The sequence below is a fragment of the Medicago sativa genome, chromosome 2 (assembly GCF_051527215.1).
Source record: "Medicago sativa cultivar Bolivia chromosome 2, Bolivia_mono, whole genome shotgun sequence".
NCBI classification, from domain to species: domain Eukaryota; kingdom Viridiplantae; phylum Streptophyta; class Magnoliopsida; order Fabales; family Fabaceae; genus Medicago; species Medicago sativa.
The window spans coordinates 50,367,981-50,394,277 of record NC_140750.1 but is presented as its reverse complement, the minus strand read 5'-3'; the positions used below and the strand labels follow the sequence as shown (position 1 = coordinate 50,394,277).

The window sequence follows — 26,297 nt, the reverse complement described above, 5'->3', positions numbered from 1 at the left end:
TAGAAAAGTGGAGGTTGGACCTTTTATAACTAAGAAGAGCCATAAACCTATTGTCTTAAGGTTTTGGGTAAAAGTCTGGTGTCCAACTCACTTGTGTGATTGCTCTGAGCCAATGTGGATGACCCCTCATGACTTAATAGTCGTGGTTCAGTGAAGAGTTTGATTGGCTCCTTGTATTGAAAATCTTCCTACCAGGGTGTTCAGGCGGCGTGTCTTGTTGAGGAAAGTGACAACGGCGGTGCAAGCAAGTTTGTGCTATTGGAAAAGCCTCTATATGAGGGGGTGAGCATGATGAATTGATGGACTATAGGAATTGAAGTCAAATTATTTTTCTAAAGAAGTGTCGTGTTATCAATTCATGACCTTAAACTATTATGATTTTTTTTTCAAATAGTATAGTGGCTAGAAATTTACCTTTAAGATGAATAAGTGAGAAATACGAGATTCAAACCCCGATCCTTGCATACCGCAGTATCCCTACCAACTACCCTTGGATGCCGCAGTATCCTTACCAACTGAGTTAAGCCACCAGAGATTTATATTATTATATTACCCTTTTATTTTGACAAGATTTTTATATTAGCCTTTAACGAGTAATTTTTAAAATATGAATAATTCGATTTATATGCATTGGCAGTTTCATAGAAATCATAAAATTTTAAATTATCTTATCCTTTTTTTAGAGGAATTTATCTTATCATATTTACCATTAATTTTCATGCATGCATTATTGTAAAAAAAAATCATGCATTAATAAAAGGGCAAGGGCAACCCGGTGCACTAAAGCTCCCGCATGCGCCGGGTCCGGGAAAGGGTCCCACCATTTGGTGTATTGTACGCAGCCTTACCTTGTTTTTACTAACAACATCTTGTGTAAAATACTTTTACTTTTACACAAGATGTTGTTTCCACACGGGAAAGGGTCCCACCATTTGGTGTATTGTACGCAGCCTTACCTTGTTTTTACTAACAACATCTTGTGTAAAATACTTTTACTTTTACACAAGATGTTGTTTCCACACAAGATGTTGTTTCCAGGATTTGAACCTGTGACCTTTTCAGTCACATGACAACAACTTTACCAGTTGCGCCAAAGTTACCCATCTCATGCATTAATATTAATATTAATATTAATATTAATTTTAATTTATCATTGCTTTTCCACTCACAGGATTCAAATATCATTTAAAAATAAGCATTTTAGTTTATTTTTCTTGTCATATCTGATGAAAGAGATTTAACTCCTCCAATTAAATTAGAAATTTGAAGTTGGAAAAAAAAATATTGTATTGGGTCCCAATTTAAAATGAAAGCCTTTTTATTTGTCTTCATACATAAGAAACAATGATAACATACAACGCTACGGTTGATGATGGTATAGACAGAGTGATGCACCCATTGAACGTATCCTTTCATCTTGTACCCCAATCTTCTTACAAAAAGTCAACTTTTTTTTTTTTATCAAATTAGAATGTCAATTAACACTTTCATATTTTTCTTTTTGAAATTTTATTGCTTTAAATTAAATTCCAAATTACATTATATGTTTTTGAATATGGTAAAGAGAAATTCACACCTAGTATATGTATACACACATAAAAAACTAAGTCTGGTGTTTGTTATGGTCATGCGAATTTCTTGGTAACCAAACGAAAATAGTGTGTTATAGAGGAATACATACAAAACAATATAGAAAAAGTGTATGTGTTGTTTTTTTTTATTATTATTATTTACTGATCAAGCAACATTTGTGTTGTATGTGTTGTACAATGTTGTTTGGTATTATGTTTTAAGGATATTAATTGGATTGAACTGTCCATTTAATGTTGTACAATGTTTTTCTTTTTCTTTTTGACTAAACGTTCCTGTATTGTACTCAATGAAACTAGATTGGTCTCAAATTTGCGTTTCTTTTTTGCAGGTATTATTAACTAGAGCTAGAGTTACAAGTGATTCATAAATTTAACAGGTGATACTTTAGAGCTACTTTTTTTCTTTTGAATTGTGCTTTGGAATTATCAATCATAAGGTAAATATTTTCTTTGGAAAATCTTGTGCTTTTGAAAACCTTGTACTTTTGAAAATCTATGTGCAGTTGTTGTTTTTTTTTTGGGATGTGTTTTTTTTTACCATCTTTTGATCCTTCGATTAATGTGTTTAAACCCCCTAAATATTCATACATTGTCGTTATTTTATTTAATTTTTTGTATCCAAATGAGAGATAGTATTCTTCTTCATATGCTTGAGTTGTGAAATTGCTTAATCTCATATACAGAGTCATGTAAGCCAGGTTTATTCATTTTGCAATTCTTTTTTTTTTCTTTGCTCAGATTTTCATTTTCTTTGCTCTGTAATCTGAAAGTGATTACAAAAATTATAGATATAAGATTTTAGAATCCAGTTTTCGAAACATTTTTCATTTAAATGTATACCTTAATTCAGCCTGCATTTTCAAAGGATGATGAAACTAGCCAAATATCATGTGTTCACCTAAAATGAAGTAATTTTGTTCTTTCATCTTCTTTGTAAATGTCTAGATAAATTATTCATATGTGATTGACATGAACAACGAGATACGGTTACACAATGTTTTAAAAAGCGAACCTAATCGGACGGTTCAACTGGTTGAACTGTGAACTGCCACAACGTACGGATTGGTTATTTGAGTGGTTCAATTGCCCTGTTGTCCCGATTCGAGCAATTTAAAGTTGTTGAACTATGATCCGATTTAATGGTTCAGCTTTTAAAACATTGCAGAATATCATAGGCTCAGATCTCATACTATTGTATACCAGAAAAAGATGGATTTGTTTCTAAAATGAAGACTTATTTTGAGGTGTGTTGTCGATTTTGTATGTTCTTGGTGTATAATAGTCTCTTGAACAATAAATAGCCAAGATTTTTTTCCCTCTTGCTCAACATTGGATTTGCATATTGTAATTGTGCTTGTGTGAACCATACTTTCCTACCTTTTGAATTTCGATTTGGTGCAGTAACCACGTCACGCACTTTTATCCGATCTCAAATTAATGGTCGAGATTGTTTAATAGCAGTTTTTTATTACATGCGCTAAAACATGTAGGCACTGCTGAGAATTCGGATAGTATTCTATCCAACAAACCTGACACTACTCTTTTTCAATGCAGTGTTGCAAGTGATAATTCTGTCAAAGATGTGGAGTTCAAAAGTATACAGCAAGAGACAACCACATTTATTTGGTTGTGAAGATCAAAGTAGTCAAGACCATATGAAAAAATTTCATGATAGAATGAAGAGTAATAATTTTGTGATAAGGGAGGTTCCAATACAGAAATTGTTCAATGTAGAGCATTGTAAGGATAATTCTTCTGGCGACTTGTCGGATTTCATCAAAAGCAATAATTTTTCTTCTACAAGCATGAATGCCCTAGACTACAATATGCCTGAACTGGTTGTTTTTATTCAAGAGGATCAACAACAATATGTAAAGGACATTTGCATCGATAGGGAAGTTTTACCAGAAAGAAAGTGTGACGTGAATAGAACAAGTGATTTAAATCTTGAAGTAGTGGAAACAATATCAAGTAATTCATTTGGATCAGATTCAGAATGTTCCTCTCAACATATTTCCTTTAAGGAAGCTATGAAAGTGCATGGTTTCAGAAACTTGATGAAAAGTGAAATGGAGCTTGATTTAGGAAACAGAATTTCCATTGATCAACACTTCCCAAGCAGGACAGCATCGGAGACACTTAGAGAGGTTAGACATTTTATCTCTTTGAACACAGATTTGAATCATTAAGTTTTAGAACATTGGCACCAGACCAATATAAGACATATGCATCTATCACTTCCAAAAAACTTGATAAAGCTTGATAAAGCTTGATAAAACTTGAAAAAGCTTGAACAGCACAGGACATATGCTTGTCTTCACTTCCAAAAAACACATCTCCAACGTTGAATGTAGATAAAGCTTGATAAAGAGCAGCATCTATCACCTTACAAGTCAATTTTGTAATAATGAGTTAGGTTCAGTATGAAACTTAATATGGTATCATAGTATATCTATCGGGTCATCCACCATTTATAATCACGCACCAAGCACAATACTGTTTATAATCACGCACCAAGCCCAATAGTGAGCGGGTGTGAAAAATAAAAGTATCACATTGAATAGAGATACATCTTTATAAATATAGGCACCCATCCCAATGGAGGTTGGTCCAACTGGTAAAGGGTTGGCTCATATCTCGCAGGGGTGTGTTAAAAAAGAGCCTTGTTGGTGAGCACTCGGGACCAACTCACCTACATTTTTATTCGGCCAAAAGAGTCTTGATATTTCAGGAGTTGAGTTAGTTCCGACCCAAATTTTGTTAACTTCTGTCATATGCTTGGGTACATTTGTTGACCCATTTTATCTTTTACAATTTTCAGGCTTTCGAAAGGGAAAGAAACTTTTCTAGGTCCTTCGAGAATTGGCAGAGAACAAGTGGAAGCAGAGTGGAGTTTCCACATAGCAGAGAGTGTTTACATGTAACTGACTCAAACATGTATAAACCTGATATAAGTTACTTACAAAGTATAACAAGTTCAGACAACAAACAAGTCGATGATCATCAAGATACTTCTAATAGTGCCTCGGACTCTCAATTTGGTCAATCATCATGTACTTGTCATGCAAAGACCTCTAGCATTGCCTCTCACCGATCTAATGATAGCATAAGCAGTGCACACTCATTTTCTTTTCCCGTGTAAGTTACTTTGTTCTTGTTTCATTATACACTAGTAAATATTTTGCGCGCAATCTTTGAACTGCAGTGGTTAATGAGTTTCAGTGAAAGTCGAACTGATAACAAGTAGCTGAGTTTAAACCCTAACAATCTGTCATTTATGTTTCAATATTCGAAATAAATTGTTATAAGTAGTTAAGCTTGTTAATGAATAACAGATTACCTGTGGAATGGAGTGGAAGCCCAGTGAGAATGATGGAAGCTGATAAAAGTCAATCAAGAAAGCATCGATGGAGGAAGATGTTGTTTCCGTGTTGCGACTGTGATGACTAATATTTTGCAGTTTGTCCAAATCTTTTGGTCTGGAATTTTTTGTGTGTGATTAGAATTATATGCACAAAAGTTTACAATATCATGTTTAATGTCATGGCCCCATATAAGGGAAAGAAATCATCTCCAACTTGAAATTTTCAATAGATAGATAGATAGAGAGAGAATGAATGAATAAAATGTAACATTTTATAAATCATATCGCTATATTTCTTCTCTCTTATCTCTTATTGCTAAACATACTCAGAGTGTAAAAACATAAAATAGAGAAAATTGATAATGTACAAGGTTGACACTGCACTTACTTTTACTTCACCAGAAGGAGTTCTAATGATTTGTACTAATCCTATCAAGTCTATCAAGTGAATAAAAAATCCTATCTATTTCAGGATATAAAGAGTGTTAAAATCCAGGAATTTGATCTAATCATGCATCATAAAACATAGGAATGCAGCACACAAATCAAGAAATACCAACGATGTCCTAATGCTAAAATAAAGAAAAAATTGACAAAAGCTATTAAACAAAATATAAAAAATAAAAAAATGACACAATAAATATCTAAAAAACAAATAAATCTAACACAAATTTTTTTGGATTTTTTTAAGGATATGAAAAATTCAAAAAAATTAAAAAGTGGTCTAAATGAAGGAATTTTTTTAAGTACTCTCGCCCAAGCACGCTTAACTGCGGAGTTCTGATGGGATCCGGTGCATTAGTGCTGGTATGATCGCACCTGAAAGTAAAGCGTTGTAATTGTATATATGCATTTCTAAGTTTATTTTTCAAAAAAGACGTCAAATTACGTTAATTAACGAATAGAGTTTTAGGTTGCGTTAATTAACGAAAAAAAATGAAATACAATCGAAGTTTAATTTTCAAAAACGACGTAAAATTACGCTAATTAACAAAAAGAACACGAAATTTTGGCAAAAAGAGGTGCAACACAAGGACTTCCCAGGAGGTCACCCATCCTAGTACTACTCTCGCCCAAGCACGCTTAACTGCGGAGTTCTGATGGGATCCGGTGCATTAGTGCTGGTATGATCGCACCTGAAAGTAAAGCGTTGTAATTGTATATATGCATTTCTAAGTTTATTTTTCAAAAAAGACGTCAAATTACGTTAATTAACGAATAGAGTTTTAGGTTGCGTTAATTAACGAAAAAAAATGAAATACAATCGAAGTTTAATTTTCAAAAACGACGTAAAATTACGCTAATTAACAAAAAGAACACGAAATTTTGGCAAAAAGAGGTGCAACACAAGGACTTCCCAGGAGGTCACCCATCCTAGTACTACTCTCGCCCAAGCACGCTTAACTGCGGAGTTCTGATGGGATCCGATGCATTAGTGCTGGTATGATCGCACCTGAAAGTAAAGCGTTGTAATTGTATATATGCATTTCTAAGTTTATTTTTCAAAAAAGACGTCAAATTACGTTAATTAACGAATAGAGTTTTAGGTTGCGTTAATTAACGAAAAAAAATGAAATACAATCGAAGTTTAATTTTCAAAAACGACGTAAAATTACGCTAATTAACAAAAAGAACACGAAATTTTGGCAAAAAGAGGTGCAACACAAGGACTTCCCAGGAGGTCACCCATCCTAGTACTACTCTCGCCCAAGCACGCTTAACTGCGGAGTTCTGATGGGATCCGGTGCATTAGTGCTGGTATGATCGCACCTGAAAGTAAAGCGTTGTAATTGTATATATGCATTTCTAAGTTTATTTTTCAAAAAAGACGTCAAATTACGTTAATTAACGAATAGAGTTTTAGGTTGCGTTAATTAACGAAAAAAAATGAAATACAATCGAAGTTTAATTTTCAAAAACGACGTAAAATTACGCTAATTAACAAAAAGAACACGAAATTTTGGCAAAAAGAGGTGCAACACAAGGACTTCCCAGGAGGTCACCCATCCTAATACTACTCTCGCCCAAGCACGCTTAACTGCGGAGTTCTGATGGGATCCGGTGCATTAGTGCTGGTATGATCGCACCTGAAAGTAAAGCGTTGTAATTGTATATATGCATTTCTAAGTTTATTTTTCAAAAAAGACGTCAAATTACGTTAATTAACGAATAGAGTTTTAGGTAGCGTTAATTAACGAAAAAAAATGAAATACAATCGAGGTTTAATTTTCAAAAACGACGTAAAATTACGCTAATTAACAAAAAGAACACGAAATTTTGGCAAAAAGAGGTGCAACACAAGGACTTCCCAGGAGGTCACCCATCCTAGTACTACTCTCGCCCAAGCACGCTTAACTGCGGAGTTCTGATGGGATCCGGTGCATTAGTGCTGGTATGATCGCACCTGAAAGTAAAGCGTTGTAATTGTATATATGCATTTCTAAGTTTATTTTTCAAAAAAGACGTCAAATTACGTTAATTAACGAATAGAGTTTTAGGTTGCGTTAATTAACGAAAAAAAATGAAATACAATCGAAGTTTAATTTTCAAAAACGACGTAAAATTACGCTAATTAACAAAAAGAACACGAAATTTTGGCAAAAAGAGGTGCAACACAAGGACTTCCCAGGAGGTCACCCATCCTAGTGCTACTCTCGCCCAAGCACGCTTAACTGCGGAGTTCTGATGGGATCCGGTGCATTAGTGCTGGTATGATCGCACCTGAAAGTAAAGCGTTGTAATTGTATATATGCATTTCTAAGTTTATTTTTCAAAAAAGACGTCAAATTACGTTAATTAACGAATAGAGTTTTAGGTTGCGTTAATTAACGAAAAAAAATGAAATACAATCGAAGTTTAATTTTCAAAAACGACGTAAAATTACGCTAATTAACAAAAAGAACACGAAATTTTGGCAAAAAGAGGTGCAACACAAGGACTTCCCAGGATGTCACCCATCCTAGTACTACTCTCGCCCAAGCACGCTTAACTGCGGAGTTCTGATGGGATCCGGTGCATTAGTGCTGGTATGATCGCACCTGAAAGTAAAGCGTTGTAATTGTATATATGCATTTCTAAGTTTATTTTTCAAAAAAGACGTCAAATTACGTTAATTATTGAATAGAGTTTTAGGTTGCGTTAATTAACGAAAAAAAATGAAATACAATCGAAGTTTAATTTTCAAAAACGACGTAAAATTACGCTAATTAACAAAAAGAACACGAAATTTTGGCAAAAAGAGGTGCAACACAAGGACTTCCCAGGAGGTCACCCATCCTAGTACTACTCTCGCCCAAGCACGCTTAACTGCGGAGTTCTGATGGGATCCGGTGCATTAGTGCTGGTATGATCGCACCTGAAAGTAAAGCGTTGTAATTGTATATATGCATTTCTAAGTTTATTTTTCAAAAAAGACGTCAAATTACGTTAATTAACGAATAGAGTTTTAGGTTGCGTTAATTAACGAAAAAAAATGAAATACAATCGAAGTTTAATTTTCAAAAACGACGTAAAATTACGCTAATTAACAAAAAGAACACGAAATTTTGGCAAAAAGAGGTGCAACACAAGGACTTCCCAGGAGGTCACCCATCCTAGTACTACTCTCGCCCAAGCACGCTTAACTGCGGAGTTCTGATGGGATCCGGTGCATTAGTGCTGGTATGATCGCACCTGAAAGTAAAGCGTTGTAATTGTATATATGCATTTCTAAGTTTATTTTTCAAAAAAGACGTCAAATTACGTTAATTAACGAATAGAGTTTTAGGTTGCGTTAATTAACGAAAAAAAATGAAATACAATCGAAGTTTAATTTTCAAAAACGACGTAAAATTACGCTAATTAACAAAAAGAACACGAAATTTTGGCAAAAAGAGGTGCAACACAAGGACTTCCCAGGAGGTCACCCATCCTAGTACTACTCTCGCCCAAGCACGCTTAACTGCGGAGTTCTGATGGGATCCGGTGCATTAGTGCTGGTATGATCGCACCTGAAAGTAAAGCGTTGTAATTGTATATATGCATTTCTAAGTTTATTTTTCAAAAAAGACGTCAAATTACGTTAATTAACGAATAGAGTTTTAGGTTGCGTTAATTAACGAAAAAAAATGAAATACAATCGAAGTTTAATTGTCAAAAACGACGTAAAATTACGCTAATTAACAAAAAGAACACGAAATTTTGGCAAAAAGAGGTGCAACACAAGGACTTCCCAGGAGGTCACCCATCCTAGTACTACTCTCGTCCAAGCACGCTTAACTGCGGAGTTCTGATGGGATCCGGTGCATTAGTGCTGGTATGATCGCACCTGAAAGTAAAGCGTTGTAATTGTATATATGCATTTCTAAGTTTATTTTTCAAAAAAGACGTCAAATTACGTTAATTAACGAATAGAGTTTTAGGTTGCGTTAATTAACGAAAAAAAATGAAATACAATCGAAGTTTAATTGTCAAAAACGACGTAAAATTACGCTAATTAACAAAAAGAACACGAAATTTTGGCAAAAAGAGGTGCAACACAAGGACTTCCCAGGAGGTCACCCATCCTAGTACTACTCTCGCCCAAGCACGCTTAACTGCGGAGTTCTGATGGGATCCGGTGCATTAGTGCTGGTATGATCGCACCTGAAAGTAAAGCGTTGTAATTGTATATATGCATTTCTAAGTTTATTTTTCAAAAAAGACGTCAAATTACGTTAATTAACGAATAGAGTTTTAGGTTGCGTTAATTAACGAAAAAAAATGAAATACAATCGAAGTTTAATTTTCAAAAACGACGTAAAATTACGCTAATTAACAAAAAGAACACGAAATTTTGGCAAAAAGAGGTGCAACACAAGGACTTCCCAGGAGGTCACCCATCCTAGTACTACTCTCGCCCAAGCACGCTTAACTGCGGAGTTCTGATGGGATCCGGTGCATTAGTGCTGGTATGATCGCACCTGAAAGTAAAGCGTTGTAATTGTATATATGCATTTCTAAGTTTATTTTTCAAAAAAGACGTCAAATTACGTTAATTAACGAATAGAGTTTTAGGTTGCGTTAATTAACGAAAAAAAATGAAATACAATCGAAGTTTAATTTTCAAAAACGACGTAAAATTACGCTAATTAACAAAAAGAACACGAAATTTTGGCAAAAAGAGGTGCAACACAAGGACTTCCCAGGAGGTCACCCATCCTAGTACTACTCTCGCCCAAGCACGCTTAACTGTGGAGTTCTGATGGGATCCGGTGCATTAGTGCTGGTATGATCGCACCTGAAAGTAAAGCGTTGTAATTGTATATATGCATTTCTAAGTTTATTTTTCAAAAAAGACGTCAAATTACGTTAATTAACGAATAGAGTTTTAGGTTGCGTTAATTAACGAAAAAAAATGAAATACAATCGAAGTTTAATTTTCAAAAACGACGTAAAATTACGCTAATTAACAAAAAGAACACGAAATTTTGGCAAAAAGAGGTGCAACACAAGGACTTCCCAGGAGGTCACCCATCCTAGTGCTACTCTCGCCCAAGCACGCTTAACTGCGGAGTTCTGATGGGATCCGGTGCATTAGTGCTGGTATGATCGCACCTGAAAGTAAAGCGTTGTAATTGTATATATGCATTTCTAAGTTTATTTTTCAAAAAAGACGTCAAATTACGTTAATTAACGAATAGAGTTTTAGGTTGCGTTAATTAACGAAAAAAAATGAAATACAATCGAAGTTTAATTTTCAAAAACGACGTAAAATTACGCTAATTAACAAAAAGAACACGAAATTTTGGCAAAAAGAGGTGCAACACAAGGACTTCCCAGGAGGTCACCCATCCTAGTACTACTCTCGCCCAAGCACGCTTAACTGCGGAGTTCTGATGGGATCCGGTGCATTAGTGCTGGTATGATCGCACCTGAAAGTAAAGCGTTGTAATTGTATATATGCATTTCTAAGTTTATTTTTCAAAAAAGACGTCAAATTACGTTAATTATTGAATAGAGTTTTAGGTTGCGTTAATTAACGAAAAAAAATGAAATACAATCGAAGTTTAATTTTCAAAAACGACGTAAAATTACGCTAATTAACAAAAAGAACACGAAATTTTGGCAAAAAGAGGTGCAACACAAGGACTTCCCAGGAGGTCACCCATCCTAGTACTACTCTCGCCCAAGCACGCTTAACTGCGGCGTTCTGATGGGATCCGGTGCATTAGTGCTGGTATGATCGCACCTGAAAGTAAAGCGTTGTAATTGTATATATGCATTTCTAAGTTTATTTTTCAAAAAAGACGTCAAATTACGTTAATTAACGAATAGAGTTTTAGGTTGCGTTAATTAACGAAAAAAAATGAAATACGATCGAAGTTTAATTTTCAAAAACGACGTAAAATTACGCTAATTAACAAAAAGAACACGAAATTTTGGCAAAAAGAGGTGCAACACAAGGACTTCCCAGGAGGTCACCCATCCTAGTACTACTCTCGCCCAAGCACGCTTAACTGCGGAGTTCTGATGGGATCCGGTGCATTAATGCTGGTATGATCGCACCTGAAAGTAAAGCGTTGTAATTGTATATATGCATTTCTAAGTTTATTTTTCAAAAAAGACGTCAAATTACGTTAATTATTGAATAGAGTTTTAGGTTGCGTTAATTAACGAAAAAAAATGAAATACAATCGAAGTTTAATTTTCAAAAACGACGTAAAATTACGCTAATTAACAAAAAGAACACGAAATTTTGGCAAAAAGAGGTGCAACACAAGGACTTCCCAGGAGGTCACCCATCCTAGTACTACTCTCGCCCAAGCACGCTTAACTGCGGAGTTCTGATGGGATCCGGTGCATTAGTGCTGGTATGATCGCACCTGAAAGTAAAGCGTTGTAATTGTATATATGCATTTCTAAGTTTATTTTTCAAAAAAGACGTCAAATTACGTTAATTAACGAATAGAGTTTTAGGTTGCGTTAATTAACGAAAAAAAATGAAATACAATCGAAGTTTAATTTTCAAAAACGACGTAAAATTACGCTAATTAACAAAAAGAACACGAAATTTTGGCAAAAAGAGATGCAACACAAGGACTTCCCAGGAGGTCACCCATCCTAGTACTACTCTCGCCCAAGCACGCTTAACTGCGGAGTTCTGATGGGATCCGGTGCATTAGTGCTGGTATGATCGCACCTGAAAGTAAAGCGTTGTAATTGTATATATGCATTTCTAAGTTTATTTTTCAAAAAAGACGTCAAATTACGTTAATTAACGAATAGAGTTTTAGGTTGCGTTAATTAACGAAAAAAAATGAAATACAATCGAAGTTTAATTTTCAAAAACGACGTAAAATTACGCTAATTAACAAAAAGAACACGAAATTTTGGCAAAAAGAGGTGCAACACAAGGACTTCCCAGGAGGTCACCCATCACAGTACTACTCTCGCCCAAGCACGCTTAACTGCGGAGTTCTGATGGGATCCGGTGCATTAGTGCTGGTATGATCGCACCTGAAAGTAAAGCGTTGTAATTGTATATATGCATTTCTAAGTTTATTTTTCAAAAAAGACGTCAAATTACGTTAATTAACGAATAGAGTTTTAGGTTGCGTTAATTAACGAAAAAAAATGAAATACAATCGAAGTTTAATTTTCAAAAACGACGTAAAATTACGCTAATTAACAAAAAGAACACGAAATTTTGGCAAAAAGAGGTGCAACACAAGGACTTCCCAGGAGGTCACCCATCACAGTACTACTCTCGCCCAAGCACGCTTAACTGCGAAGTTCTGATGGGATCCGGTGCATTAGTGCTGGTATGATCGCACCTGAAAGTAAAGCGTTGTAATTGTATATATGCATTTCTAAGTTTATTTTTCAAAAAAGACGTCAAATTACGTTAATTAACGAATAGAGTTTTAGGTTGCGTTAATTAACGAAAAAAAATGAAATACAATCGAAGTTTAATTTTCAAAAACGACGTAAAATTACGCTAATTAACAAAAAGAACACGAAATTTTGGCAAAAAGAGGTGCAACACAAGGACTTCCCAGGAGGTGCAACACACGGACTTCCCCGGAGGTCACCCATCCTAGTACTACTCTCGCCCAAGCACGCTTAACTGCGGAGTTCTGATGGGATCCGGTGCATTAGTGCTGGTATGATCGCACCTGAAAGTAAAGCGTTGTAATTGTATATATGCATTTCTAAGTTTATTTTTCAAAAAAGACGTCAAATTACGTTAATTAACGAATAGAGTTTTAGGTTGCGTTAATTAACGAAAAAAAATGAAATACAATCGAAGTTTAATTTTCAAAAACGACGTAAAATTACGCTAATTAACAAAAAGAACACGAAATTTTGGCAAAAAGAGGTGCAACACAAGGACTTCCCAGGAGGTCACCCATCCTAGTACTACTCTCGCCCAAGCACGCTTAACTGCGGAGTTCTGATGGGATCCGGTGCATTAGTGCTGGTATGATCGCACCTGAAAGTAAAGCGTTGTAATTGTATATATGCATTTCTAAGTTTATTTTTCAAAAAAGACGTCAAATTACGTTAATTAACGAATAGAGTTTTAGGTTGCGTTAATTAACGAAAAAAAATGAAATACAATCGAAGTTTAATTTTCAAAAATGACGTAAAATTACGCTAATTAACAAAAAGAACACGAAATTTTGGCAAAAAGAGGTGCAACACAAGGACTTCCCAGGAGGTCACCCATCCTAGTACTACTCTCGCCCAAGCACGCTTAACTGCGGAGTTCTGATGGGATCCGGTGCATTAGTGCTGGTATGATCGCACCTGAAAGTAAAGCGTTGTAATTGTATATATGCATTTCTAAGTTTATTTTTCAAAAAAGACGTCAAATTACGTTAATTAACGAATAGAGTTTTAGGTTGCGTTAATTAACGAAAAAAATGAAATACAATCGAAGTTTAATTTTCAAAAACGACGTAAAATTACGCTAATTAACAAAAAGAACACGAAATTTTGGCAAAAAGAGGTGCAACACAAGGACTTCCCAGGAGGTCACCCATCCTAGTACTACTCTCGCCCAAGCACGCTTAACTGCGGAGTTCTGATGGGATCCGGTGCATTAGTGCTGGTATAATCGCACCTGAAAGTAAAGCGTTGTAATTGTATATATGCATTTCTAAGTTTATTTTTCAAAAAAGACGTCAAATTACGTTAATTAACGAATAGAGTTTTAGGTTGCGTTAATTAACGAAAAAAAATGAAATACAATCGAAGTTTAATTTTCAAAAACGACGTAAAATTACGCTAATTAACAAAAAGAACACGAAATTTTGGCAAAAAGAGGTGCAACACAAGGACTTCCCAGGAGGTCACCCATCCTAGTACTACTCTCGCCCAAGCACGCTTAACTGCGGAGTTCTGATGGGATCCGGTGCATTAGTGCTGGTATGATCGCACCTGAAAGTAAAGCGTTGTAATTGTATATATGCATTTCTAAGTTTATTTTTCAAAAAAGACGTCAAATTACGTTAATTAACGAATAGAGTTTTAGGTTGCGTTAATTAACGAAAAAAAATGAAATACAATCGAAGTTTAATTTTCAAAAACGACGTAAAATTACGCTAATTAACAAAAAGAACACGAAATTTTGGCAAAAAGAGGTGCAACACAAGGACTTCCCAGGAGGTCACCCATCCTAGTACTACTCTCGCCCAAGCACGCTTAACTGCGGAGTTCTGATGGGATCCGGTGCATTAGTGCTGGTATGATCGCACCTGAAAGTAAAGCGTTGTAATTGTATATATGCATTTCTAAGTTTATTTTTCAAAAAAGACGTCAAATTACGTTAATTAACGAATAGAGTTTTAGGTTGCGTTAATTAACGAAAAAAAATGAAATACAATCGAAGTTTAATTTTCAAAAACGACGTAAAATTACGCTAATTAACAAAAAGAACACGAAATTTTGGCAAAAAGAGGTGCAACACAAGGACTTCCCAGGAGGTCACCCATCCTAGTACTACTCTCGCCCAAGCACGCTTAACTGCGGAGTTCTGATGGGATCCGGTGCATTAGTGCTGGTATGATCGCACCTGAAAGTAAAGCGTTGTAATTGTATATATGCATTTCTAAGTTTATTTTTCAAAAAAGACGTCAAATTACGTTAATTAACGAATAGAGTTTTAGGTTGCGTTAATTAACGAAAAAAAATGAAATACAATCGAAGTTTAATATTCAAAAACGACGTAAAATTACGCTAATTAACAAAAAGAACACGAAATTTTGGCAAAAAGAGGTGCAACACAAGGACTTCCCAGGAGGTCACCCATCCTAGTACTACTCTCGCCCAAGCACGCTTAACTGCGGAGTTCTGATGGGATCCGATGCATTAGTGCTGTTATGATCGCACCTGAAAGTAAAGCGTTGTAATTGTATATATGCATTTCTAAGTTTATTTTTCAAAAAAGACGTCAAATTACGTTAATTAACGAATAGAGTTTTAGGTTGCGTTAATTAACGAAAAAAAATGAAATACAATCGAAGTTTAATTTTCAAAAACGACGTAAAATTACGCTAATTAACAAAAAGAACACGAAATTTTGGCAAAAAGAGGTGCAACACAAGGACTTCCCAGGAGGTCACCCATCACAGTACTACTCTCGCCCAAGCACGCTTAACTGCGGAGTTCTGATGGGATCCGGTGCATTAGTGCTGGTATGATCGCACCTGAAAGTAAAGCGTTGTAATTGTATATATGCATTTCTAAGTTTATTTTTCAAAAAAGACGTCAAATTACGTTAATTAACGAATAGAGTTTTAGGTTGCGTTAATTAACGAAAAAAATGAAATACAATCGAAGTTTAATTTTCAAAAACGACGTAAAATTACGCTAATTAACAAAAAGAACACGAAATTTTGGCAAAAAGAGGTGCAACACAAGGACTTCCCAGGAGGTCACCCATCACAGTACTACTCTCGCCCAAGCACGCTTAACTGCGAAGTTCTGATGGGATCCGGTGCATTAGTGCTGGTATGATCGCACCTGAAAGTAAAGCGTTGTAATTGTATATATGCATTTCTAAGTTTATTTTTCAAAAAAGACGTCAAATTACGTTAATTAACGAATAGAGTTTTAGGTTGCGTTAATTAACGAAAAAAAATGAAATACAATCGAAGTTTAATTTTCAAAAACGACGTAAAATTACGCTAATTAACAAAAAGAACACGAAATTTTGGCAAAAAGAGGTGCAACACAAGGACTTCCCAGGAGGTGCAACACACGGACTTCCCCGGAGGTCACCCATCCTAGTACTACTCTCGCCCAAGCACGCTTAACTGCGGAGTTCTGATGGGATCCGGTGCATTAGTGCTGGTATGATCGCACCTGAAAGTAAAGCGTTGTAATTGTATATATGCATTTCTAAGTTTATTTTTCAAAAAAGACGTCAAATTACGTTAATTAACGAATAGAGTTTTAGGTTGCGTTAATTAACGAAAAAAAATGAAATACAATCGAAGTTTAATTTTCAAAAACGACGTAAAATTACGCTAATTAACAAAAAGAACACGAAATTTTGGCAAAAAGAGGTGCAACACAAGGACTTCCCAGGAGGTCACCCATCCTAGTACTACTCTCGCCCAAGCACGCTTAACTGCGGAGTTCTGATGGGATCCGGTGCATTAGTGCTGGTATGATCGCACCTGAAAGTAAAGCGTTGTAATTGTATATATGCATTTCTAAGTTTATTTTTCAAAAAAGACGTCAAATTACGTTAATTAACGAATAGAGTTTTAGGTTGCGTTAATTAACGAAAAAAATGAAATACAATCGAAGTTTAATTTTCAAAAATGACGTAAAATTACGCTAATTAACAAAAAGAACACGAAATTTTGGCAAAAAGAGGTGCAACACAAGGACTTCCCAGGAGGTCACCCATCACAGTACTACTCTCGCCCAAGCACGCTTAACTGCGGAGTTCTGATGGGATCCGGTGCATTAGTGCTGGTATGATCGCACCTGAAAGTAAAGCGTTGTAATTGTATATATGCATTTCTAAGTTTATTTTTCAAAAAAGACGTCAAATTACGTTAATTAACGAATAGAGTTTTAGGTTGCGTTAATTAACGAAAAAAATGAAATACAATCGAAGTTTAATTTTCAAAAACGACGTAAAATTACGCTAATTAACAAAAAGAACACGAAATTTTGGCAAAAAGAGGTGCAACACAAGGACTTCCCAGGAGGTCACCCATCACAGTACTACTCTCGCCCAAGCACGCTTAACTGCGAAGTTCTGATGGGATCCGGTGCATTAGTGCTGGTATGATCGCACCTGAAAGTAAAGCGTTGTAATTGTATATATGCATTTCTAAGTTTATTTTTCAAAAAAGACGTCAAATTACGTTAATTAACGAATAGAGTTTTAGGTTGCGTTAATTAACGAAAAAAAATGAAATACAATCGAAGTTTAATTTTCAAAAACGACGTAAAATTACGCTAATTAACAAAAAGAACACGAAATTTTGGCAAAAAGAGGTGCAACACAAGGACTTCCCAGGAGGTGCAACACACGGACTTCCCCGGAGGTCACCCATCCTAGTACTACTCTCGCCCAAGCACGCTTAACTGCGGAGTTCTGATGGGATCCGGTGCATTAGTGCTGGTATGATCGCACCTGAAAGTAAAGCGTTGTAATTGTATATATGCATTTCTAAGTTTATTTTTCAAAAAAGACGTCAAATTACGTTAATTAACGAATAGAGTTTTAGGTTGCGTTAATTAACGAAAAAAAATGAAATACAATCGAAGTTTAATTTTCAAAAACGACGTAAAATTACGCTAATTAACAAAAAGAACACGAAATTTTGGCAAAAAGAGGTGCAACACAAGGACTTCCCAGGAGGTCACCCATCCTAGTACTACTCTCGCCCAAGCACGCTTAACTGCGGAGTTCTGATGGGATCCGGTGCATTAGTGCTGGTATGATCGCACCTGAAAGTAAAGCGTTGTAATTGTATATATGCATTTCTAAGTTTATTTTTCAAAAAAGACGTCAAATTACGTTAATTAACGAATAGAGTTTTAGGTTGCGTTAATTAACGAAAAAAATGAAATACAATCGAAGTTTAATTTTCAAAAATGACGTAAAATTACGCTAATTAACAAAAAGAACACGAAATTTTGGCAAAAAGAGGTGCAACACAAGGACTTCCCAGGAGGTCACCCATCCTAGTACTACTCTCGCCCAAGCACGCTTAACTGCGAAGTTCTGATGGGATCCGGTGCATTAGTGCTGGTATGATCGCACCTGAAAGTAAAGCGTTGTAATTGTATATATGCATTTCTAAGTTTATTTTTCAAAAAAGACGTCAAATTACGTTAATTAACGAATAGAGTTTTAGGTTGCGTTAATTAACGAAAAAAAATGAAATACAATCGAAGTTTAATTTTCAAAAACGACGTAAAATTACGCTAATTAACAAAAAGAACACGAAATTTTGGCAAAAAGAGGTGCAACACAAGGACTTCCCAGGAGGTCACCCATCCTAGTACTACTCTCGCCCAAGCACGCTTAACTGCGGAGTTCTGATGGGATCCGGTGCATTAGTGCTGGTATGATCGCACCTGAAAGTAAAGCGTTGTAATTGTATATATGCATTTCTAAGTTTATTTTTCAAAAAAGACGTCAAATTACGTTAATTAACGAATAGAGTTTTAGGTTGCGTTAATTAACGAAAAAAAATGAAATACAATCGAAGTTTAATTTTCAAAAACGACGTAAAATTACGCTAATTAACAAAAAGAACACGAAATTTTGGCAAAAAGAGGTGCAACACAAGGACTTCCCAGGAGGTCACCCATCCTAGTACTACTCTCGCCCAAGCACGCTTAACTGCGGAGTTCTGATGGGATCCGGTGCATTAGTGCTGGTATGATCGCACCTGAAAGTAAAGCGTTGTAATTGTATATATGCATTTCTAAGTTTATTTTTCAAAAAAGACGTCAAATTACGTTAATTAACGAATAGAGTTTTAGGTTGCGTTAATTAACGAAAAAAAATGAAATACAATCGAAGTTTAATTTTCAAAAACGACGTAAAATTACGCTAATTAACAAAAAGAACACGAAATTTTGGCAAAAAGAGGTGCAACACAAGGACTTCCCAGGAGGTCACCCATCCTAGTACTACTCTCGCCCAAGCACGCTTAACTGCGGAGTTCTGATGGGATCCGGTGCATTAGTGCTGGTATGATCGCACCTGAAAGTAAAGCGTTGTAATTGTATATATGCATTTCTAAGTTTATTTTTCAAAAAAGACGTCAAATTACGTTAATTAACGAATAGAGTTTTAGGTTGCGTTAATTAACGAAAAAAAATGAAATACAATCGAAGTTTAATTTTCAAAAACGACGTAAAATTACGCTAATTAACAAAAAGAACACGAAATTTTGGCAAAAAGAGGTGCAACACAAGGACTTCCCAGGAGGTCACCCATCCTAGTACTACTCTCGCCCAAGCACGCTTAACTGCGGAGTTCTGATGGGATCCGGTGCATTAGTGCTGGTATGATCGCACCTGAAAGTAAAGCGTTGTAATTGTATATATGCATTTCTAAGTTTATTTTTCAAAAAAGACGTCAAATTACGTTAATTAACGAATAGAGTTTTAGGTTGCGTTAATTAACGAAAAAAAATGAAATACAATCGAAGTTTAATATTCAAAAACGACGTAAAATTACGCTAATTAACAAAAAGAACACGAAATTTTGGCAAAAAGAGGTGCAACACAAGGACTTCCCAGGAGGTCACCCATCCTAGTACTACTCTCGCCCAAGCACGCTTAACTGCGGAGTTCTGATGGGATCCGGTGCATTAGTGCTGGTATGATCGCACCTGAAAGTAAAGCGTTGTAATTGTATATATGCATTTCTAAGTTTATTTTTCAAAAAAGACGTCAAATTACGTTAATTAACGAATAGAGTTTTAGGTTGCGTTAATTAACGAAAAAAAATGAAATACAATCGAAGTTTAATTTTCAAAAACGACGTAAAATTACGCTAATTAACAAAAAGAACACGAAATTTTGGCAAAAAGAGGTGCAACACAAGGACTTCCCAGGAGGTCACCCATCACAGTACTACTCTCGCCCAAGCACGCTTAACTGCGAAGTTCTGATGGGATCCGGTGCATTAGTGCTGGTATGATCGCACCTGAAAGTAAAGCGTTGTAATTGTATATATGCATTTCTAAGTTTATTTTTCAAAAAAGACGTCAAATTACGTTAATTAACGAATAGAGTTTTAGGTTGCGTTAATTAACGAAAAAAAATGAAATACAATCGAAGTTTAATTTTCAAAAACGACGTAAAATTACGCTAATTAACAAAAAGAACACGAAATTTTGGCAAAAAGAGGTGCAACACAAGGACTTCCCAGGAGGTGCAACACACGGACTTCCCCGGAGGTCACCCATCCTAGTACTACTCTCGCCCAAGCACGCTTAACTGCGGAGTTCTGATGGGATCCGGTGCATTAGTGCTGGTATGATCGCACCTGAAAGTAAAGCGTTGTAATTGTATATATGCATTTCTAAGTTTATTTTTCAAAAAAGACGTCAAATTACGTTAATTAACGAATAGAGTTTTAGGTTGCGTTAATTAACGAAAAAAAATGAAATACAATCGAAGTTTAATTTTCAAAAACGACGTAAAATTACGCTAATTAACAAAAAGAACACGAAATTTTGGCAAAAAGAGGTGCAACACAAGGACTTCCCAGGAGGTCACCCATCCTAGTACTACTCTCGCCCAAGCACGCTTAACTGCGGAGTTCTGATGGGATCCGGTGCATTAGTGCTGGTATGATCGCACCTGAAAGTAAAGCGTTGTAATTGTATATATGCATTTCTAAGTTTATTTTTCAAAAAAGACGTCAAATTACGTTAATTAACGAATAGAGTTTTAGGTTGCGTTAATTAACGAAAAAAAATGAAATACAATCGAAGTTTAATTTTCAAAAACGACGTAAAATTACGCTAATTAACAAAAAGAACACGAAATTTTGGCAAAAAGAGGTGCAACACAAGGACTTCCCAGGAGGTCACCCATCCTAGTACTACTCTCGCCCAAGCACGCTTAACTGCGGAGTTCTGATGGGATCCGGTGCATTAGTGCTGGTATGATCGCACCTGAAAGTAAAGCGTTGTAATTGTATATATGCATTTCTAAGTTTATTTTTCAAAAAAGACGTCAAATTACGTTAATTATTGAATAGAGTTTTAGGTTGCGTTAATTAACGAAAAAAAATGAAATACAATCGAAGTTTAATTTTCAAAAACGACGTAAAATTACGCTAATTAACAAAAAGAACACGAAATTTTGGCAAAAAGAGGTGCAACACAAGGACTTCCCAGGAGGTCACCCATCCTAGTACTACTCTCGCCCAAGCACGCTTAACTGCGGAGTTCTGATGGGATCCGGTGCATTAGTGCTGGTATGATCGCACCTGAAAGTAAAGCGTTGTAATTGTATATATGCATTTCTAAGTTTATTTTTCAAAAAAGACGTCAAATTACGTTAATTAACGAATAGAGTTTTAGGTTGCGTTAATTAACGAAAAAAAATGAAATACAATCGAAGTTTAATTTTCAAAAACGACGTAAAATTACGCTAATTAACAAAAAGAACACGAAATTTTGGCAAAAAGAGGTGCAACACAAGGACTTCCCAGGAGGTCACCCATCCTAGTACTACTCTCGCCCAAGCACGCTTAACTGTGGAGTTCTGATGGGATCCGGTGCATTAGTGCTGGTATGATCGCACCTGAAAGTAAAGCGTTGTAATTGTATATATGCATTTCTAAGTTTATTTTTCAAAAAAGACGTCAAATTACGTTAATTAACGAATAGAGTTTTAGGTTGCGTTAATTAACGAAAAAAAATGAAATACAATCGAAGTTTAATTTTCAAAAACGACGTAAAATTACGCTAATTAACAAAAAGAACACGAAATTTTGGCAAAAAGAGGTGCAACACAAGGACTTCCCAGGAGGTCACCCATCCTAGTGCTACTCTCGCCCAAGCACGCTTAACTGCGGAGTTCTGATGGGATCCGGTGCATTAGTGCTGGTATGATCGCACCTGAAAGTAAAGCGTTGTAATTGTATATATGCATTTCTAAGTTTATTTTTCAAAAAAGACGTCAAATTACGTTAATTAACGAATAGAGTTTTAGGTTGCGTTAATTAACGAAAAAAAATGAAATACAATCGAAGTTTAATTTTCAAAAACGACGTAAAATTACGCTAATTAACAAAAAGAACACGAAATTTTGGCAAAAAGAGGTGCAACACAAGGACTTCCCAGGAGGTCACCCATCCTAGTACTACTCTCGCCCAAGCACGCTTAACTGCGGAGTTCTGATGGGATCCGGTGCATTAGTGCTGGTATGATCGCACCTGAAAGTAAAGCGTTGTAATTGTATATATGCATTTCTAAGTTTATTTTTCAAAAAAGACGTCAAATTACGTTAATTATTGAATAGAGTTTTAGGTTGCGTTAATTAACGAAAAAAAATGAAATACAATCGAAGTTTAATTTTCAAAAACGACGTAAAATTACGCTAATTAACAAAAAGAACACGAAATTTTGGCAAAAAGAGGTGCAACACAAGGACTTCCCAGGAGGTCACCCATCCTAGTACTACTCTCGCCCAAGCACGCTTAACTGCGGCGTTCTGATGGGATCCGGTGCATTAGTGCTGGTATGATCGCACCTGAAAGTAAAGCGTTGTAATTGTATATATGCATTTCTAAGTTTATTTTTCAAAAAAGACGTCAAATTACGTTAATTAACGAATAGAGTTTTAGGTTGCGTTAATTAACGAAAAAAAATGAAATACGATCGAAGTTTAATTTTCAAAAACGACGTAAAATTACGCTAATTAACAAAAAGAACACGAAATTTTGGCAAAAAGAGGTGCAACACAAGGACTTCCCAGGAGGTCACCCATCCTAGTACTACTCTCGCCCAAGCACGCTTAACTGCGGAGTTCTGATGGGATCCGGTGCATTAATGCTGGTATGATCGCACCTGAAAGTAAAGCGTTGTAATTGTATATATGCATTTCTAAGTTTATTTTTCAAAAAAGACGTCAAATTACGTTAATTATTGAATAGAGTTTTAGGTTGCGTTAATTAACGAAAAAAAATGAAATACAATCGAAGTTTAATTTTCAAAAACGACGTAAAATTACGCTAATTAACAAAAAGAACACGAAATTTTGGCAAAAAGAGGTGCAACACAAGGACTTCCCAGGAGGTCACCCATCCTAGTACTACTCTCGCCCAAGCACGCTTAACTGCGGAGTTCTGATGGGATCCGGTGCATTAGTGCTGGTATGATCGCACCTGAAAGTAAAGCGTTGTAATTGTATATATGCATTTCTAAGTTTATTTTTCAAAAAAGACGTCAAATTACGTTAATTAACGAATAGAGTTTTAGGTTGCGTTAATTAACGAAAAAAAATGAAATACAATCGAAGTTTAATTTTCAAAAACGACGTAAAATTACGCTAATTAACAAAAAGAACACGAAATTTTGGCAAAAAGAGATGCAACACAAGGACTTCCCAGGAGGTCACCCATCCTAGTACTACTCTCGCCCAAGCACGCTTAACTGCGGAGTTCTGATGGGATCCGGTGCATTAGTGCTGGTATGATCGCACCTGAAAGTAAAGCGTTGTAATTGTATATATGCATTTCTAAGTTTATTTTTCAAAAAAGACGTCAAATTACGTTAATTAACGAATAGAGTTTTAGGTTGCGTTAATTAACGAAAAAAAATGAAATACAATCGAAGTTTAATTTTCAAAAACGACGTAAAATTACGCTAATTAACAAAAAGAACACGAAATTTTGGCAAAAAGAGGTGCAACACAAGGACTTCCCAGGAGGTCACCCATCACAGTACTACTCTCGCCCAAGCACGCTTAACTGCGGAGTTCTGATGGGATCCGGTGCATTAGTGCTGGTATGATCGCACCTGAAAGTAAAGCGTTGTAATTGTATATATGCATTTCTAAGTTTATTTTTCAAAAAAGACGTCAAATTACGTTAATTAACGAATAGAGTTTTAGGTTGCGTTAATTAACGAAAAAAAATGAAATACAATCGAAGTTTAATTTTCAAAAACGACGTAAAATTACGCTAATTAACAAAAAGAACACGAAATTTTGGCAAAAAGAGGTGCAACACAAGGACTTCCCAGGAGGTCACCCATCACAGTACTACTCTCGCCCAAGCACGCTTAACTGCGAAGTTCTGATGGGATCCGGTGCATTAGTGCTGGTATGATCGCACCTGAAAGTAAAGCGTTGTAATTGTATATATGCATTTCTAAGTTTATTTTTCAAAAAAGACGTCAAATTACGTTAATTAACGAATAGAGTTTTAGGTTGCGTTAATTAACGAAAAAAAATGAAATACAATCGAAGTTTAATTTTCAAAAACGACGTAAAATTACGCTAATTAACAAAAAGAACACGAAATTTTGGCAAAAAGAGGTGCAACACAAGGACTTCCCAGGAGGTGCAACACACGGACTTCCCCGGAGGTCACCCATCCTAGTACTACTCTCGCCCAAGCACGCTTAACTGCGGAGTTCTGATGGGATCCGGTGCATTAGTGCTGGTATGATCGCACCTGAAAGTAAAGCGTTGTAATTGTATATATGCATTTCTAAGTTTATTTTTCAAAAAAGACGTCAAATTACGTTAATTAACGAATAGAGTTTTAGGTTGCGTTAATTAACGAAAAAAAATGAAATACAATCGAAGTTTAATTTTCAAAAACGACGTAAAATTACGCTAATTAACAAAAAGAACACGAAATTTTGGCAAAAAGAGGTGCAACACAAGGACTTCCCAGGAGGTCACCCATCCTAGTACTACTCTCGCCCAAGCACGCTTAACTGCGGAGTTCTGATGGGATCCGGTGCATTAGTGCTGGTATGATCGCACCTGAAAGTAAAGCGTTGTAATTGTATATATGCATTTCTAAGTTTATTTTTCAAAAAAGACGTCAAATTACGTTAATTAACGAATAGAGTTTTAGGTTGCGTTAATTAACGAAAAAAAATGAAATACAATCGAAGTTTAATTTTCAAAAACGACGTAAAATTACGCTAATTAACAAAAAGAACACGAAATTTTGGCAAAAAGAGGTGCAACACAAGGACTTCCCAGGAGGTCACCCATCCTAGTACTACTCTCGCCCAAGCACGCTTAACTGCGGAGTTCTGATGGGATCCGGTGCATTAGTGCTGGTATGATCGCACCTGAAAGTAAAGCGTTGTAATTGTATATATGCATTTCTAAGTTTATTTTTCAAAAAAGACGTCAAATTACGTTAATTAACGAATAGAGTTTTAGGTTGCGTTAATTAACGAAAAAAAATGAAATACAATCGAAGTTTAATTTTCAAAAACGACGTAAAATTACGCTAATTAACAAAAAGAACACGAAATTTTGGCAAAAAGAGGTGCAACACAAGGACTTCCCAGGAGGTCACCCATCACAGTACTACTCTCGCCCAAGCACGCTTAACTGCGGAGTTCTGATGGGATCCGGTGCATTAGTGCTGGTATGATCGCACCTGAAAGTAAAGCGTTGTAATTGTATATATGCATTTCTAAGTTTATTTTTCAAAAAAGACGTCAAATTACGTTAATTAACGAATAGAGTTTTAGGTTGCGTTAATTAACGAAAAAAAATGAAATACAATCGAAGTTTAATTTTCAAAAACGACGTAAAATTACGCTAATTAACAAAAAGAACACGAAATTTTGGCAAAAAGAGGTGCAACACAAGGACTTCCCAGGAGGTCACCCATCACAGTACTACTCTCGCCCAAGCACGCTTAACTGCGAAGTTCTGATGGGATCCGGTGCATTAGTGCTGGTATGATCGCACCTGAAAGTAAAGCGTTGTAATTGTATATATGCATTTCTAAGTTTATTTTTCAAAAAAGACGTCAAATTACGTTAATTAACGAATAGAGTTTTAGGTTGCGTTAATTAACGAAAAAAAATGAAATACAATCGAAGTTTAATTTTCAAAAACGACGTAAAATTACGCTAATTAACAAAAAGAACACGAAATTTTGGCAAAAAGAGGTGCAACACAAGGACTTCCCAGGAGGTGCAACACACGGACTTCCCCGGAGGTCACCCATCCTAGTACTACTCTCGCCCAAGCACGCTTAACTGCGGAGTTCTGATGGGATCCGGTGCATTAGTGCTGGTATGATCGCACCTGAAAGTAAAGCGTTGTAATTGTATATATGCATTTCTAAGTTTATTTTTCAAAAAAGACGTCAAATTACGTTAATTAACGAATAGAGT

At 35.7% G+C, this 26,297-nt stretch overlaps 1 protein-coding gene and 64 non-coding genes across 65 annotated transcripts; 1 reads left to right on the top strand and 64 right to left on the bottom strand.

The window, feature by feature from the left end:
* The first annotated feature begins 1,397 nt into the window (after positions 1-1,397).
* On the top strand, positions 1,398-5,262 carry LOC146948614 (uncharacterized). The gene is made up of 5 exons (XM_085744821.1): positions 1,398-1,700; positions 1,922-1,969; positions 3,147-3,739; positions 4,414-4,730; positions 4,928-5,262. The coding sequence occupies exons 3-5, from the start codon at positions 3,173-3,175 to the stop codon at positions 5,040-5,042; spliced, it is 999 nt and encodes a 332-aa protein (XP_085600947.1). The 5' UTR covers positions 1,398-1,700; positions 1,922-1,969; positions 3,147-3,172; the 3' UTR covers positions 5,043-5,262.
* Positions 5,263-5,975: 713 nt separating this feature from the next.
* LOC146948613 (5S ribosomal RNA) lies at positions 5,976-6,094 on the bottom strand. Its single transcript, XR_015028814.1, has one exon. It is a non-coding gene; the product is annotated as a 5S ribosomal RNA (ribosomal RNA).
* A 198-nt stretch (positions 6,095-6,292) lies between these two features.
* On the bottom strand, positions 6,293-6,411 carry LOC146948612 (5S ribosomal RNA). Its single transcript, XR_015029115.1, has one exon. It is a non-coding gene; the product is annotated as a 5S ribosomal RNA (ribosomal RNA).
* A 198-nt stretch (positions 6,412-6,609) lies between these two features.
* On the bottom strand, positions 6,610-6,728 carry LOC146948611 (5S ribosomal RNA). The gene has a single exon (XR_015028813.1). It is a non-coding gene; the product is annotated as a 5S ribosomal RNA (ribosomal RNA).
* A 198-nt stretch (positions 6,729-6,926) lies between these two features.
* On the bottom strand, positions 6,927-7,045 carry LOC146948610 (5S ribosomal RNA). Its single transcript, XR_015028971.1, has one exon. It is a non-coding gene; the product is annotated as a 5S ribosomal RNA (ribosomal RNA).
* A 198-nt stretch (positions 7,046-7,243) lies between these two features.
* Positions 7,244-7,362, bottom strand: LOC146948609 (5S ribosomal RNA). The gene has a single exon (XR_015028812.1). It is a non-coding gene; the product is annotated as a 5S ribosomal RNA (ribosomal RNA).
* Positions 7,363-7,560: 198 nt separating this feature from the next.
* Positions 7,561-7,679, bottom strand: LOC146948608 (5S ribosomal RNA). The gene has a single exon (XR_015029245.1). It is a non-coding gene; the product is annotated as a 5S ribosomal RNA (ribosomal RNA).
* A 198-nt stretch (positions 7,680-7,877) lies between these two features.
* Positions 7,878-7,996, bottom strand: LOC146948607 (5S ribosomal RNA). The gene has a single exon (XR_015029289.1). It is a non-coding gene; the product is annotated as a 5S ribosomal RNA (ribosomal RNA).
* A 198-nt stretch (positions 7,997-8,194) lies between these two features.
* On the bottom strand, positions 8,195-8,313 carry LOC146948606 (5S ribosomal RNA). Its single transcript, XR_015028811.1, has one exon. It is a non-coding gene; the product is annotated as a 5S ribosomal RNA (ribosomal RNA).
* A 198-nt stretch (positions 8,314-8,511) lies between these two features.
* Positions 8,512-8,630, bottom strand: LOC146948605 (5S ribosomal RNA). The gene has a single exon (XR_015028810.1). It is a non-coding gene; the product is annotated as a 5S ribosomal RNA (ribosomal RNA).
* A 198-nt stretch (positions 8,631-8,828) lies between these two features.
* Positions 8,829-8,947, bottom strand: LOC146948604 (5S ribosomal RNA). The gene has a single exon (XR_015028809.1). It is a non-coding gene; the product is annotated as a 5S ribosomal RNA (ribosomal RNA).
* Positions 8,948-9,145: 198 nt separating this feature from the next.
* Positions 9,146-9,264, bottom strand: LOC146948603 (5S ribosomal RNA). The gene has a single exon (XR_015028926.1). It is a non-coding gene; the product is annotated as a 5S ribosomal RNA (ribosomal RNA).
* Positions 9,265-9,462: 198 nt separating this feature from the next.
* LOC146948602 (5S ribosomal RNA) lies at positions 9,463-9,581 on the bottom strand. Its single transcript, XR_015028807.1, has one exon. It is a non-coding gene; the product is annotated as a 5S ribosomal RNA (ribosomal RNA).
* Positions 9,582-9,779: 198 nt separating this feature from the next.
* LOC146948601 (5S ribosomal RNA) lies at positions 9,780-9,898 on the bottom strand. The gene has a single exon (XR_015028806.1). It is a non-coding gene; the product is annotated as a 5S ribosomal RNA (ribosomal RNA).
* A 198-nt stretch (positions 9,899-10,096) lies between these two features.
* Positions 10,097-10,215, bottom strand: LOC146948600 (5S ribosomal RNA). Its single transcript, XR_015029157.1, has one exon. It is a non-coding gene; the product is annotated as a 5S ribosomal RNA (ribosomal RNA).
* Positions 10,216-10,413: 198 nt separating this feature from the next.
* On the bottom strand, positions 10,414-10,532 carry LOC146948599 (5S ribosomal RNA). The gene has a single exon (XR_015029244.1). It is a non-coding gene; the product is annotated as a 5S ribosomal RNA (ribosomal RNA).
* Positions 10,533-10,730: 198 nt separating this feature from the next.
* Positions 10,731-10,849, bottom strand: LOC146948598 (5S ribosomal RNA). The gene has a single exon (XR_015028805.1). It is a non-coding gene; the product is annotated as a 5S ribosomal RNA (ribosomal RNA).
* A 198-nt stretch (positions 10,850-11,047) lies between these two features.
* LOC146948597 (5S ribosomal RNA) lies at positions 11,048-11,166 on the bottom strand. The gene has a single exon (XR_015029225.1). It is a non-coding gene; the product is annotated as a 5S ribosomal RNA (ribosomal RNA).
* A 198-nt stretch (positions 11,167-11,364) lies between these two features.
* On the bottom strand, positions 11,365-11,483 carry LOC146948596 (5S ribosomal RNA). Its single transcript, XR_015028866.1, has one exon. It is a non-coding gene; the product is annotated as a 5S ribosomal RNA (ribosomal RNA).
* A 198-nt stretch (positions 11,484-11,681) lies between these two features.
* Positions 11,682-11,800, bottom strand: LOC146948595 (5S ribosomal RNA). Its single transcript, XR_015028804.1, has one exon. It is a non-coding gene; the product is annotated as a 5S ribosomal RNA (ribosomal RNA).
* Positions 11,801-11,998: 198 nt separating this feature from the next.
* On the bottom strand, positions 11,999-12,117 carry LOC146948594 (5S ribosomal RNA). The gene has a single exon (XR_015028894.1). It is a non-coding gene; the product is annotated as a 5S ribosomal RNA (ribosomal RNA).
* Positions 12,118-12,315: 198 nt separating this feature from the next.
* Positions 12,316-12,434, bottom strand: LOC146948593 (5S ribosomal RNA). Its single transcript, XR_015028834.1, has one exon. It is a non-coding gene; the product is annotated as a 5S ribosomal RNA (ribosomal RNA).
* Positions 12,435-12,632: 198 nt separating this feature from the next.
* On the bottom strand, positions 12,633-12,751 carry LOC146948592 (5S ribosomal RNA). The gene has a single exon (XR_015029112.1). It is a non-coding gene; the product is annotated as a 5S ribosomal RNA (ribosomal RNA).
* A 223-nt stretch (positions 12,752-12,974) lies between these two features.
* LOC146948591 (5S ribosomal RNA) lies at positions 12,975-13,093 on the bottom strand. The gene has a single exon (XR_015029072.1). It is a non-coding gene; the product is annotated as a 5S ribosomal RNA (ribosomal RNA).
* Positions 13,094-13,291: 198 nt separating this feature from the next.
* On the bottom strand, positions 13,292-13,410 carry LOC146948590 (5S ribosomal RNA). The gene has a single exon (XR_015028803.1). It is a non-coding gene; the product is annotated as a 5S ribosomal RNA (ribosomal RNA).
* Positions 13,411-13,608: 198 nt separating this feature from the next.
* Positions 13,609-13,727, bottom strand: LOC146948589 (5S ribosomal RNA). The gene has a single exon (XR_015028802.1). It is a non-coding gene; the product is annotated as a 5S ribosomal RNA (ribosomal RNA).
* A 197-nt stretch (positions 13,728-13,924) lies between these two features.
* On the bottom strand, positions 13,925-14,043 carry LOC146948588 (5S ribosomal RNA). The gene has a single exon (XR_015028889.1). It is a non-coding gene; the product is annotated as a 5S ribosomal RNA (ribosomal RNA).
* A 198-nt stretch (positions 14,044-14,241) lies between these two features.
* LOC146948587 (5S ribosomal RNA) lies at positions 14,242-14,360 on the bottom strand. The gene has a single exon (XR_015028801.1). It is a non-coding gene; the product is annotated as a 5S ribosomal RNA (ribosomal RNA).
* A 198-nt stretch (positions 14,361-14,558) lies between these two features.
* On the bottom strand, positions 14,559-14,677 carry LOC146948586 (5S ribosomal RNA). Its single transcript, XR_015028800.1, has one exon. It is a non-coding gene; the product is annotated as a 5S ribosomal RNA (ribosomal RNA).
* Positions 14,678-14,875: 198 nt separating this feature from the next.
* LOC146948585 (5S ribosomal RNA) lies at positions 14,876-14,994 on the bottom strand. The gene has a single exon (XR_015028799.1). It is a non-coding gene; the product is annotated as a 5S ribosomal RNA (ribosomal RNA).
* Positions 14,995-15,192: 198 nt separating this feature from the next.
* On the bottom strand, positions 15,193-15,311 carry LOC146948584 (5S ribosomal RNA). The gene has a single exon (XR_015029340.1). It is a non-coding gene; the product is annotated as a 5S ribosomal RNA (ribosomal RNA).
* Positions 15,312-15,509: 198 nt separating this feature from the next.
* LOC146948583 (5S ribosomal RNA) lies at positions 15,510-15,628 on the bottom strand. Its single transcript, XR_015028833.1, has one exon. It is a non-coding gene; the product is annotated as a 5S ribosomal RNA (ribosomal RNA).
* A 197-nt stretch (positions 15,629-15,825) lies between these two features.
* Positions 15,826-15,944, bottom strand: LOC146948582 (5S ribosomal RNA). Its single transcript, XR_015029111.1, has one exon. It is a non-coding gene; the product is annotated as a 5S ribosomal RNA (ribosomal RNA).
* A 223-nt stretch (positions 15,945-16,167) lies between these two features.
* Positions 16,168-16,286, bottom strand: LOC146948581 (5S ribosomal RNA). Its single transcript, XR_015029071.1, has one exon. It is a non-coding gene; the product is annotated as a 5S ribosomal RNA (ribosomal RNA).
* A 198-nt stretch (positions 16,287-16,484) lies between these two features.
* On the bottom strand, positions 16,485-16,603 carry LOC146948580 (5S ribosomal RNA). The gene has a single exon (XR_015028798.1). It is a non-coding gene; the product is annotated as a 5S ribosomal RNA (ribosomal RNA).
* A 197-nt stretch (positions 16,604-16,800) lies between these two features.
* On the bottom strand, positions 16,801-16,919 carry LOC146948579 (5S ribosomal RNA). The gene has a single exon (XR_015028832.1). It is a non-coding gene; the product is annotated as a 5S ribosomal RNA (ribosomal RNA).
* A 197-nt stretch (positions 16,920-17,116) lies between these two features.
* Positions 17,117-17,235, bottom strand: LOC146948578 (5S ribosomal RNA). Its single transcript, XR_015029110.1, has one exon. It is a non-coding gene; the product is annotated as a 5S ribosomal RNA (ribosomal RNA).
* Positions 17,236-17,458: 223 nt separating this feature from the next.
* On the bottom strand, positions 17,459-17,577 carry LOC146948577 (5S ribosomal RNA). The gene has a single exon (XR_015029070.1). It is a non-coding gene; the product is annotated as a 5S ribosomal RNA (ribosomal RNA).
* A 198-nt stretch (positions 17,578-17,775) lies between these two features.
* On the bottom strand, positions 17,776-17,894 carry LOC146948576 (5S ribosomal RNA). Its single transcript, XR_015028796.1, has one exon. It is a non-coding gene; the product is annotated as a 5S ribosomal RNA (ribosomal RNA).
* Positions 17,895-18,091: 197 nt separating this feature from the next.
* Positions 18,092-18,210, bottom strand: LOC146948575 (5S ribosomal RNA). The gene has a single exon (XR_015029086.1). It is a non-coding gene; the product is annotated as a 5S ribosomal RNA (ribosomal RNA).
* A 198-nt stretch (positions 18,211-18,408) lies between these two features.
* LOC146948574 (5S ribosomal RNA) lies at positions 18,409-18,527 on the bottom strand. Its single transcript, XR_015028795.1, has one exon. It is a non-coding gene; the product is annotated as a 5S ribosomal RNA (ribosomal RNA).
* Positions 18,528-18,725: 198 nt separating this feature from the next.
* LOC146948573 (5S ribosomal RNA) lies at positions 18,726-18,844 on the bottom strand. Its single transcript, XR_015028794.1, has one exon. It is a non-coding gene; the product is annotated as a 5S ribosomal RNA (ribosomal RNA).
* Positions 18,845-19,042: 198 nt separating this feature from the next.
* LOC146948572 (5S ribosomal RNA) lies at positions 19,043-19,161 on the bottom strand. Its single transcript, XR_015028793.1, has one exon. It is a non-coding gene; the product is annotated as a 5S ribosomal RNA (ribosomal RNA).
* Positions 19,162-19,359: 198 nt separating this feature from the next.
* On the bottom strand, positions 19,360-19,478 carry LOC146948571 (5S ribosomal RNA). The gene has a single exon (XR_015028792.1). It is a non-coding gene; the product is annotated as a 5S ribosomal RNA (ribosomal RNA).
* A 198-nt stretch (positions 19,479-19,676) lies between these two features.
* Positions 19,677-19,795, bottom strand: LOC146948570 (5S ribosomal RNA). Its single transcript, XR_015028791.1, has one exon. It is a non-coding gene; the product is annotated as a 5S ribosomal RNA (ribosomal RNA).
* Positions 19,796-19,993: 198 nt separating this feature from the next.
* On the bottom strand, positions 19,994-20,112 carry LOC146948569 (5S ribosomal RNA). Its single transcript, XR_015029108.1, has one exon. It is a non-coding gene; the product is annotated as a 5S ribosomal RNA (ribosomal RNA).
* Positions 20,113-20,335: 223 nt separating this feature from the next.
* LOC146948568 (5S ribosomal RNA) lies at positions 20,336-20,454 on the bottom strand. Its single transcript, XR_015029069.1, has one exon. It is a non-coding gene; the product is annotated as a 5S ribosomal RNA (ribosomal RNA).
* Positions 20,455-20,652: 198 nt separating this feature from the next.
* Positions 20,653-20,771, bottom strand: LOC146948567 (5S ribosomal RNA). Its single transcript, XR_015028790.1, has one exon. It is a non-coding gene; the product is annotated as a 5S ribosomal RNA (ribosomal RNA).
* A 198-nt stretch (positions 20,772-20,969) lies between these two features.
* On the bottom strand, positions 20,970-21,088 carry LOC146948566 (5S ribosomal RNA). Its single transcript, XR_015028789.1, has one exon. It is a non-coding gene; the product is annotated as a 5S ribosomal RNA (ribosomal RNA).
* A 198-nt stretch (positions 21,089-21,286) lies between these two features.
* Positions 21,287-21,405, bottom strand: LOC146948565 (5S ribosomal RNA). Its single transcript, XR_015028788.1, has one exon. It is a non-coding gene; the product is annotated as a 5S ribosomal RNA (ribosomal RNA).
* A 198-nt stretch (positions 21,406-21,603) lies between these two features.
* LOC146948564 (5S ribosomal RNA) lies at positions 21,604-21,722 on the bottom strand. Its single transcript, XR_015029156.1, has one exon. It is a non-coding gene; the product is annotated as a 5S ribosomal RNA (ribosomal RNA).
* A 198-nt stretch (positions 21,723-21,920) lies between these two features.
* Positions 21,921-22,039, bottom strand: LOC146948563 (5S ribosomal RNA). The gene has a single exon (XR_015029242.1). It is a non-coding gene; the product is annotated as a 5S ribosomal RNA (ribosomal RNA).
* A 198-nt stretch (positions 22,040-22,237) lies between these two features.
* LOC146948562 (5S ribosomal RNA) lies at positions 22,238-22,356 on the bottom strand. Its single transcript, XR_015028787.1, has one exon. It is a non-coding gene; the product is annotated as a 5S ribosomal RNA (ribosomal RNA).
* Positions 22,357-22,554: 198 nt separating this feature from the next.
* Positions 22,555-22,673, bottom strand: LOC146948561 (5S ribosomal RNA). The gene has a single exon (XR_015029224.1). It is a non-coding gene; the product is annotated as a 5S ribosomal RNA (ribosomal RNA).
* A 198-nt stretch (positions 22,674-22,871) lies between these two features.
* LOC146948560 (5S ribosomal RNA) lies at positions 22,872-22,990 on the bottom strand. Its single transcript, XR_015028865.1, has one exon. It is a non-coding gene; the product is annotated as a 5S ribosomal RNA (ribosomal RNA).
* Positions 22,991-23,188: 198 nt separating this feature from the next.
* LOC146948559 (5S ribosomal RNA) lies at positions 23,189-23,307 on the bottom strand. Its single transcript, XR_015028785.1, has one exon. It is a non-coding gene; the product is annotated as a 5S ribosomal RNA (ribosomal RNA).
* Positions 23,308-23,505: 198 nt separating this feature from the next.
* On the bottom strand, positions 23,506-23,624 carry LOC146948558 (5S ribosomal RNA). The gene has a single exon (XR_015028893.1). It is a non-coding gene; the product is annotated as a 5S ribosomal RNA (ribosomal RNA).
* Positions 23,625-23,822: 198 nt separating this feature from the next.
* LOC146948557 (5S ribosomal RNA) lies at positions 23,823-23,941 on the bottom strand. Its single transcript, XR_015028831.1, has one exon. It is a non-coding gene; the product is annotated as a 5S ribosomal RNA (ribosomal RNA).
* Positions 23,942-24,139: 198 nt separating this feature from the next.
* LOC146948556 (5S ribosomal RNA) lies at positions 24,140-24,258 on the bottom strand. The gene has a single exon (XR_015029107.1). It is a non-coding gene; the product is annotated as a 5S ribosomal RNA (ribosomal RNA).
* A 223-nt stretch (positions 24,259-24,481) lies between these two features.
* Positions 24,482-24,600, bottom strand: LOC146948555 (5S ribosomal RNA). Its single transcript, XR_015029068.1, has one exon. It is a non-coding gene; the product is annotated as a 5S ribosomal RNA (ribosomal RNA).
* A 198-nt stretch (positions 24,601-24,798) lies between these two features.
* On the bottom strand, positions 24,799-24,917 carry LOC146948554 (5S ribosomal RNA). Its single transcript, XR_015028784.1, has one exon. It is a non-coding gene; the product is annotated as a 5S ribosomal RNA (ribosomal RNA).
* Positions 24,918-25,115: 198 nt separating this feature from the next.
* On the bottom strand, positions 25,116-25,234 carry LOC146948553 (5S ribosomal RNA). Its single transcript, XR_015028783.1, has one exon. It is a non-coding gene; the product is annotated as a 5S ribosomal RNA (ribosomal RNA).
* A 198-nt stretch (positions 25,235-25,432) lies between these two features.
* On the bottom strand, positions 25,433-25,551 carry LOC146948552 (5S ribosomal RNA). The gene has a single exon (XR_015028829.1). It is a non-coding gene; the product is annotated as a 5S ribosomal RNA (ribosomal RNA).
* Positions 25,552-25,749: 198 nt separating this feature from the next.
* On the bottom strand, positions 25,750-25,868 carry LOC146948551 (5S ribosomal RNA). The gene has a single exon (XR_015029106.1). It is a non-coding gene; the product is annotated as a 5S ribosomal RNA (ribosomal RNA).
* A 223-nt stretch (positions 25,869-26,091) lies between these two features.
* Positions 26,092-26,210, bottom strand: LOC146948550 (5S ribosomal RNA). Its single transcript, XR_015029067.1, has one exon. It is a non-coding gene; the product is annotated as a 5S ribosomal RNA (ribosomal RNA).
* Positions 26,211-26,297: the final 87 nt, after the last annotated feature.